The 9566-nt window shown below is 49.5% G+C and overlaps 1 protein-coding gene across 1 annotated transcript; it reads left to right on the top strand.

The window, feature by feature from the left end:
* The first annotated feature begins 4086 nt into the window (after nt 1-4086).
* LOC106818633 lies at nt 4087-8950 on the top strand. Its single transcript, XM_014823323.1, has 6 exons — nt 4087-4182; nt 5139-5279; nt 5524-5637; nt 6107-6259; nt 6835-7707; nt 7742-8950. The coding sequence occupies exons 3-5, from the start codon at nt 5545-5547 to the stop codon at nt 7690-7692; spliced, it is 1104 nt and encodes a 367-aa protein (XP_014678809.1). The 5' UTR covers nt 4087-4182; nt 5139-5279; nt 5524-5544; the 3' UTR covers nt 7693-7707; nt 7742-8950.
* Nucleotides 8951-9566: the final 616 nt, after the last annotated feature.

Raw genomic sequence — 9566 nt, 5'->3', positions numbered from 1 at the left:
GACCGGGCGATTGCATGCGCACGCTCTGCCATGCAGTACGTGATAACATGTTCCCTGGTGTGCGACTCTCTTTTGAGAGTGTGACACGTACACTAGAATATTTCTGTTGTACGTTGGTCCGGGAAACTTCTGTCGATGTCACTTGAAGCTATTTTGCAGTCATGAGACCCAGAGAAAGCTAGGGCATGAACATATCATGGTGCAGCTTTTTCTCTACCTAATTCTGCTCTGGCCGCTTTGATCTAGCCAGAAAGTATCACATTATACTATGGAAGCCCTGAAACGACATCCGAGCTTTTTGATGTAGGAGGAGAGAAGCTGGCTGGAGAAGCCGGTCAGGGCGGGAGAACGCTGGTGGGCCAGAAGGGCAGGAGCGGTAGAAGAGGCAGAAATGCTGGTGGCAGCGAGGAAGGGCGAAAAGGAGTCAAACGCGTGAGTGGCCGCGAAGGGGAGAAGCTGGTGGCGCCGGAAGGAGCGCAATGGCGCAGAACGGGAGAAGGCCTGCCATGGACAGAAGGAGCGAAGCGCGGCAGAACGAGGCACGCCCGAGACAGACGGAGCTGGTGGAGACGGCAGCGCGGACCGAGAAGGGAGCTTGGTGCCGAGGAGCCGCGAGGCGGCGAGAAGCCGAGCAAGCTGTGCCGAGAAGGAGGAGGGGCAGAACGCTCGGTGCGCAGAATCGAGGAATGGGAGCCAGAGGTAAGAAGCTGGTGAGAGGAGGAAGGCGAGAAGGGAGAAAGGCGTTGGTGGAGCGAGCAGGCGAGCAAAGCTGGTGCGAAGATAAGCGAGGAGGCCGGAGAAGCCTGGTGGGGAACGCGAAGGAAGGGCAGAGAAGCGAGGGCGCCGCGAGAATGCCCCACCTGGCTGTGAGCCAGAGGGCGGAGAAGCCTGGGTGGCGCACGAAGGAGCGCAGCGGCGGAGAATCGCGCCTGCGTTGTGCCAGAATGACGCCGCATATGCGGAAAAGGGAGAAGCTGGCTGGCAGGAGGACGGTGGCGAAAGCGCAGCAATGCGCTGGTGGCAGGAGAGGCCGCAGAAGCTGCCGGTGGAGCGAGGAGGGCCGAGAAGCTGCGTGTCCGAGAAGGAGGATAGGGAGGGAGGCGCGAGCAATGGAACTGCTGGCTGGAGCGCCGCAGGGGGCAGACCCGCTGTGGCAGAAGGAGGCGACGGGGAGAAGCTGCATGGAGAAGCAAGAAGGGGGCAGATGAGAGACAGCTGGTAGAAGAAGGCATGAAGCTGATGGACGGAGAAGGGGGCAGAAAGGAGCCCAAGGTGGTGGCAGGAGGGGAGAAGCTGGCGCGAGAAGAGCCGAGGCGGCGAGAAGGCGAGAAAGCTGGTGGAGAAAGGGAAAAGCTCGATGCGCAGGCAATGAAGGGTCAGAAGGCCAGCAAAACTCGGCTGGGCAGAAGGAGGTTGATGGAGAAGCGGCCGTGGGAGGAGAGGAAAGGAGAAGGGAGAAGCTGCGTGGAGAAGCCGGAGAATGCTGGCTGGAGAGAGAAGCGCGAGAAGGGTCCGAGAACGGTGCCGTGGAAGAGGGCCGAGAAGCTGTGCTGCACGATAAGAGGCAGCGTGGAAAAGCTGGTGGAGAAGGCAGCGCGGGGCAAGATGGAGCTGCTCCAGCCTTCTCTCTTCTCCCCTCCTCCTTCTCCACCAGCTTCTCGCTTCTCCCCTTCCTCATCCACTAGCTCCCTTCTCCCCCTCCTTCTCCCCTTCCTCCTTCTCCACCAGCTTCTCCCCTTCCTCCTTCTCCACCAGCTCCCTTCTCCCCCTCCTTCTCCCCTTCCTCCTTCTCCACCAGCTTCTCCCCCTCCTCCACCACCTCCCTTCTCCCCTTCCTCCTCCACCAGCTTCTCCCTTCTCTCCTTCCTACTCCACCAGCTTCTCCCTGCTCTTCCGCAGACTCCACCAGCTTCTCCCTCCTCCTCTTCCGCATTCTCCACCAGCTTCTCCCCCTCCTCCACCAGCTTCTTCCTTCTCCCCCTCCTTCTCCACCAGCTCCCGTCTCCTCCTCCTTTTCCCCTTCCTCCTTCTCCACCAGCTTCTTCCCCTCCTCAACCACATTCTTCCTTCTCCCCTTCCTCTTCCACCACCTTCTCCCTTCTCTCCTTCCTCCTCCACCAGCTTCTCTCTCCCCTTCCTCAATTCCCACCAGCTTCTCCCTCCTCCCCTTCCGCATTCTCCACCAGCTTTTCCCCTTCCTCCTCCACCAGCTTCTTCCTTCTCCCCTTTCTCATTCTCCACCAGCTTCTCCCCTCCTCCTTCTCCACCAGCTTCTCCCTTCTCCCCTTCCTCATACTTCACTAGCTTCTCCCTACTCCACCTACTAGTACTACTCTAAACTTCCTTCTCCCTCCTCTTCCCTTCCCTCTCCCCCTCCTTACACTGCTCCTTCGCTACCCTGTACCAGAACTACGAGAGTGCTGTCGATGTTCCACTGATACGCCCGAAACGCCGATAGACCGCGTAGCGCCATCTGGCGGTGGCGTTTGCAAGTTAATTTACGACGCTAAACCTGATGTTTAGTCTCTGGTGTATGCGCAGAAGAAACTAGGAAACTCAGAAACTCAGAAACTCGGAAACTCAGAAACTCAAAAACTCGGAAACTCAAAAAGTCGGATGTCGTTTCAGGTCTTCCATATTATGCTGTTACGCCATCCCAATCTGTGGAAACAAACCTCAATACATATCCTTTTGGGGAATCGATCGCTGTTTAGAGGCGGAGGGATGCCGAAGAGAATGTTTGCATGTTTGCTGTTGAATGTTTGTTAAAAGTTGAATGTTTGCCGAATGATCAATTACCCGGTCCGCATCGTCAAACATGTGTTGTCACGCCATATTTGTTTTGTTGCAGCTGGCCGCATTGACATTCCTTAACAGGCTGTTGGAAACCACAAGTAGTCCAAATATGCGCGTTTATCTGCAGCAGGAGCTGGAGAATGCCGGACTTGACATCAATCAAATCGAACGGAATATAGGTAAATAAACGAGTAGGGTGCAACCCCCCACGTTCTTTGACAAAGCGATCACAAGAACAGGCGATACATTCATTGCGTGGGAGCAGGTGGCAAACGCATATATTACCTGACGGAGTAAATTGATCAGCAGAAAGCGTGAAAGTATGGACGTTTCACGCAATCGATATATGTTTACGCGCCCGAAGTAGCACGGGCATGGCTCGTTTATCGGAACAAACTTGATACTTAGAAGTGTGAGTTGTCTGCATGAGTATGGTTGTTGGAAAACGAAGTAATTATTCCTGATTACTGTTCAACAGCTATTAAATCAATTTCGTTTAATTTATTCATGATGGAATGTAACAACTGAACGATAATTTAGTCAGTAACGCCCACGTCACAGTATAGAGTGGCGCTCTATGTATGAGTATATGTGTATACGTATATGAGTATATGAGTATCATTGAGCATAGATGCAGTGATATTACCGTAGCCGTCGTCCCAAGCTCTCGCAACGTCAGCGTGATATATATGCGCAAATTATTGTCTTTAATAGTATTTATTCACATAGTGAATCTGATGGTTGGGCCTATCTGCTTATACACACACACACACACACACACACACACACAACACACACACACATCACAGCATCACACACACACACACACACACACACCTGTCCAGCCGGCGCTTCATTTTACCGAGAGTTAGTTCTAGTGAAGGCGATCGTTATTAATGTGTTCATTTCCGCTATGCCATACCCTAGTCATTATATGAATAAGGGATAATAATTGGATATTAAATATAATAATAATAAATAATATAAGAAGAAGAAGAACGAGGAAGAAATTGAATGAAGAAAAGAAGAAGAAGAAGAAGAGAGAGAGAAGAAGAAGGAAGGTAGAAGAAGATATATAAAATAGATGGAATAGGATGACAACGAATATGACAATCACTAGTCGAGAGACTTGTCCAGACATTTCAGATTACGGATTCAGATGCAGATGTACAATCGAACAATCAATACAAATCACATAATAAATACCAAGTCGCAAGTCATCACTACTGGGAATCATGTGTGATCTTATTGTTTGTACGCCCAGTGACAAGGACTGAGCGGACCTGGTAGACGGTTTAAAGCATGCCAACATGCTGAGCATTATCCACAGGACCCAGTCCTCGTACCTCAGTGAGACTGGAAGCACTGACGAGTATCACTGACAATGTATGGTGTAACGTGTGTGCGACGTTGTGTGGGGTGTGTGTGTGGTGTCCGACGTTTTCGCTGCGGCGCCGCGCGATGTGGTCGGCTGGCGGTGCTCGTCTCGCCCCCTCCGGCCGGTGTGCGTCGTTGGGGCGTGTCTGTTCGTTGTGTGTGTAGTGATGTGGTGTGTGTGCACTGGTCGCGCGGTCCTGTTTGTGGGTGTTTCTGTGGTGCTGCGAATCCCGGGCGCTGTGTGCGCCACGGCCATCGGCTTGGTCCCCCTGTCTGTGTGTGCCCGGCTTTTGTTTGTGTGTGGTGTGCTTGTGTGTCGTTTGCGCAGCGGCAACTCTGGCGTCCGCTCGGGGTTCGGAGCGGGCCCGCTCCCTTTGTGCCTCCGCTGTGTGGTGGGCGGGGCGTGTCCTGGGTGGTTGTGCTGCTGTGGTGTGGGTGCTGCGCTGCGCGTGCGTGTGGGTGTGTGCGGCGGTTAGCTGTTTGGGGGTGTGGATTGCTTGTATGTATTGTTTGGTGTGTGTGCGGTGTGCGCTGCGGCGCATTCGTTATGTGTGTTGTGTGTAGTATCGTGCTCGGCATCGTAGCTGCGTCGCCACCCCTCGGCCCTGCGATGTGTGTGGTGATATTGGTGTGGGGTCGTGAAGCATAAACCGGCGCTGTGTTGTGTGCTGTGTGTGTCCGTATTGGGTGTGTGCGGCGTGGCGAGGTGTACGGCGTGCACGGCGGTGAATGGCGTGTTTCAAATGATTCATGGTGTGTGTTCACCATGCGTGTGTGTTGATGACCACCGTCGGCGCAGGAACACCGTGCAGTACCGTTCCAAATTTCAGTTTTTGGTTCTCCATTACGCAAAAATGTCACTATTTATATCTTTTATGCATAATAGCAGTCATGATATATGCCTTTCAGGATGTACTCTTGTTTGCGTATCTGACAGTATGCGTGTGTATGTATTTCTCCGCCAGGTGGCAGAGCTTAGGGCGGAGATTGAGAAGTGGCGGAGCAGGTACTTAGATGTAGAGTTGATAGCCGACAAGCTGCTGAAAGTCAACAGAGATAATCAGCAGATACGATTCGACCTCGGCAAAATACAAAGCAATATCAAGGTAAGTGCTGCTATTTCATATACGACTCTCACCGAGCGTGCCTAATTCTCGTTTGTACCACCCCGACAGATTCCTTTAAAACCTAAAACTGAGAGCCTAGATTCCTAATTTAAAAACCACGATGAAGGCTTTGATTGGTCGATTGATTGCTTTAAAAAATTATAATAAGTTCAGCAAAACTGAAGTCCTAGATTTGCGATGTTTTTCGTGAAGATTTTTGTTAATGGTTTCCGCTTCACTGCAGAACGTTGAGGATGAGAAGACGATGCTGTTTCGGTCGGAGAAGAAGCTGAGAAGCGAATGCGAGCAGCTCAGACTTCGGCTGCATGAACTGGAGGAGCAGCTAACACAAAAACAGGTGTGTGTGCCAGTTCACACACAGTCATGCACGTTGTCGCCGGTCTTTTGCGTCGGTCGTTATGTCGTTATCGAAATATAATTATTTGTAAATACAACCTAAATACCCACTTGTATGTGCGAACGTGCATACGCACGTTATTGGCACGTTATTCGTACGCACGTACGAACTGTTCTTGAATCCGGCCCCTAGCTGCTTGTTACCATTGCCGATACTGCTGATACTTACGTTGGTTTCTACTACCGAATACCTGCTGATATATACCGAAGCTGTGTAAGTCGGAGTAAACTAATAAAAAATAAATAAATAAAAATATTTAAAAAAATAAAAAATATTTAAAAAAAATATTTAAAAAAATAAAATAAAAAATTCCAGAATTAAAAAAAAAGCAAATGAAAAATAAAAATAAATAAATAAATAAATAGAAAATAATCCGTCCTGCGGCACGGGATGGTTTCCCTCTATGCAGGCATCGAGGCGGCAGGCTGATGCGAGGCAGACGCATGCACACATCATCTACGACGATCGAGAGTTGAACGAGCCACCTCCCGCCTTCAAACCCCGCCCTCCAAGCAGGCAGCCGGCGCGTGCTCTGTCCTCATCCAGTAGACTACTCGAGATGGTGAGTATGGAGGATGGAATGCGGCGCTGCTGCCACGTTGCTGTGTAGAATGACGTAAAAACCACTGTCTACTAAATTATTATAAACTGAATTAAATTATTATATTAGTATTTTTTATTAATTATACATTTCTCTTATTATCATAATATAATTTAAATCATTTACATTAATTCACGTATTCATATATTTCATAATTATTATTTATCATAAATAAACATATTGAGTATATACGTTTCATATATTGATAAATGAATTGCCAAGTATTAATTCATCAATAGAAGCGTCAACGTTGCACTATGTTTAACTCGTACTGACCGACACTGCCTTACACGTATTGTCATTTTTATTAATTATACATTTAACTTCATATTATAATAAAATTTTATTCCTTAACATTAATTCATAAAATTTCATATATTAATTAATGAATTTATGAAGTATAAATTATAATTATTTATTAGAAGCATCAAACTTACGGTAACGATCGACACTACCTTGGCACGGGTTGCAAGTTGCACGTATTGCCATTTTATACAAGGACATGCATTTTATATATTTACGACACTACCTTGCAGGCGAGCAGAAGACCGGACAAGGGCAGCGGTCGCAGCGTGTCACTGTCGCGCGCTTACCTGACGAAAGACGTCGGCTCCCCCACGCCGCTGACGACGTCGACGCCATGTCTGAACGCGCACCGGCTGGGCGCGTCGCTCGCTAGTCTGCCATCCTTACTGACGAAGGTCGACATCCGAATCAACGGACAGGTGGTCGAGTTCGACCCCGCGAGCATCGGCGAGGTCACGGGAGCAAGCGAGGTCGCAGGGTCAAGCGAGGTCACGGGAGCAAGCGAGGTCGTCACGGGGTCAAGCGAGAGCGTGGAGTCAAAAAAAGAGGTCGGGGTCACGGGGGCAAGCAAGGTCACGGGGTCAAGCGCGGTCGGGGTCACGGAGCCGGGCGGGGTCACTGTCGAGGAGGATAGGCCGTTGATGTTCAACAAGAACGACATCGGTCTCTACGTGCCCTGCTACCAGCCTGACGACCCCTGCATGCCGCGTCGCCATGGCAACAAGCGCAGCAGCATCCGCGACGACGACGACGTCGGCAGCGACGGCGACGACAGCAGGCACGTCGGCAGCGCGCACGACGACAGTAACCATGACGACAGCAGCGTCGACAGCGGCTGCCATGACGGCTCGCCGACTAGCAGCTTCCAGCGCAAGGTCAAGGGCGACGGCAAGGTCACGCGGGGTCAGCTAGAGGTCACCGCGCTGCACATGTTTGACGTGAGGGAGTGTGGTGGAGGTAGTAAGAGTCCGGGGTCGCGGCAGGGGTCGAGTGAAGGTCGGCCGAGTAGCTCTGTGCTGGCAGAGGAGCTGGGCGTGATCGAGAGCGCGTTTGAGGGCATCGACCAAGACCAGCTGGCATTCATCTAGAGAAACAGAGAGAGAGAGAGAGAGAGAGAGAGAGAGAGAGAGAGAAAAAAAGAGAGAGAATAAGAGAAAGAGAGAGAAACGGAATGAGAGGGAGAGAAACCGAGAGGGAGAGAAACGAATATATATATAGATGAGTGTGTTGCGTGCGTGCGCGCGCGCGTGTGTGTATATGTACGCGCTCGCGTGTGCATGCGTGCGTGCGTGTTCGTGTGCGTGAGTGAGTGTGAAGTGTGAATGAGTGTGTGTGTACCTCTGTGTGTACGTGTGTGTGCGCGCGTGTGAGTGCGCGTGTGCGTGCGCGTATATGTGTGTATGTGTAAGGGAGACAGAGAGACAGAAAGAGAGAAAGAGAGAGAGAGAGAGATCTAGAGAGGAAGAAGAAGACGAAGAAGGAGAAAAATGATTGCTAGTGATACCTACGAAGATATTATATATAATTTTTGCTAGCGTGCAAGTGTGGTGCCGGTTAGGCACTCCTATGTATTTCTTAGTATTTAATTATGCACCAATTATATAATTAGTTTTTTCACTATTTTGCGCTGCTTGCTGTGCAAGTTCCGCCTCCCTATTGACTCTCATGTGATCAGAAGATTTATAATTCTATTGGATGCTATAGGTTGCAAACTTGAGCCGAAGTCGATTTTCATGTGAACATTAACTGGTCATTGGTAGTTAGAGTTGGACATTGGACATTCATTGTCGAGTCAGGCGCAGGACAACACTGATATTGCTTTAACTCCTCGTGACGAAACCTTTGTTCTGTTTACTAGATCCGTTGATTTTTTCATAGACGAATAGATTTTTGTATTCGCGTGAAAGCTGATACACTACGTAGCTCTGCGCTTAACCTCAAAATAAATTTCGGTGAAATCGGCAAATTTACCTAAAATTTCCCTCGCGTAAATCACTAAGGAGTTTTGTAGTCGTAAGTAGAGGCAGTGAAATATTTATGTGTGTGCAATAGATGAACTGTGTCTGTGAAGTACTGCTATACTATACTTCAGGTGACATACTTTGATCCGTAATGCCTTAGTCTAGTGATTTAATGTATTTATACCACGTTCATGCATTCCCAATTCGTTGTTGCGTAGACTCGTGTCACTGTTCGTGTATTGAATAGTCTACAATCACGAGGTAGATAAGAGATGCTACCTTTCCATGAAAAACTATGAATATAGCCGCCAATGTAATTAAGTAGAGTATAGCATCGTGCTTAAATATACATTCTGAATAAAGCACTGCTCAAATTTCTCAACCATGCGCGTTTTTGATTGATTTTTCTTTGCAGTTCTTTGATCTTAGATTTTAATATGCGTTGATCAAAGTACTCTCGTTGAGTGGCAGGCTTTGTGAATGGGGGAATGTACGCCGTTCGCGCCCAGAGTAGTATCCATAGAAATATTCATATAGATAGACGAGTGTCTCTGTGTATTTCTATTGTAGTATCTCACCTGATGACACTCTGATTGATTGTCTCTGCGTAAGCGATACGTATATCTCTTGCGAGGTTGTAGATAGAATGCATAATATTAGTATATCATGGTATGTCATTGATGTACGGATAGTATGTCGTGATAGTATGTCATTGTCATTGCACAGTCGCTAGTATCGCACACACACACACACACACACACACACACACACACACACACACACACACACACACGCACGCACGCAAGCACGCACACACGGCCACACACGCAACACACACACACACACACACACACACACACACACACAACACGCGGCGCGCGCGCGAAACGCACACGCGCGACCCAACACACACGCACAGCGCACGCGCAACAACCACACGCACACGCGCACACACCACGCCACACGCACGCGCCCGCACCTCAACGCACCACGCACGCATG

Source organism: Priapulus caudatus, unplaced genomic scaffold (genome assembly GCF_000485595.1).
Source record: "Priapulus caudatus unplaced genomic scaffold, Priapulus_caudatus-5.0.1 Scaffold2394, whole genome shotgun sequence".
Classification (NCBI taxonomy): Eukaryota; Metazoa; Priapulida; class Priapulimorpha; order Priapulimorphida; family Priapulidae; genus Priapulus; species Priapulus caudatus.
This window is presented reverse-complemented; position numbering and strand designations above follow the sequence as displayed.

What these genes read in the sequence shown, in the direction of transcription:
- LOC106818633 (XM_014823323.1), top strand. Translation starts at nt 5,545, where the DNA reads ATGCTGTTTCGGTCGGAGAAGAAGCTGAGAAGCGAATGCGAGCAGCTC. An exon ending in AGCAGCTAACACAAAAACAG is followed by an intron (nt 5,638 to 6,106) that starts GTGTGTGTGCCA and finishes CCCTCTATGCAG; the next exon opens with GCATCGAGGCGGCAGGCTGA. An exon ending in CCAGTAGACTACTCGAGATG is followed by an intron (nt 6,260 to 6,834) that starts GTGAGTATGGAG and finishes ACTACCTTGCAG; the next exon opens with GCGAGCAGAAGACCGGACAA.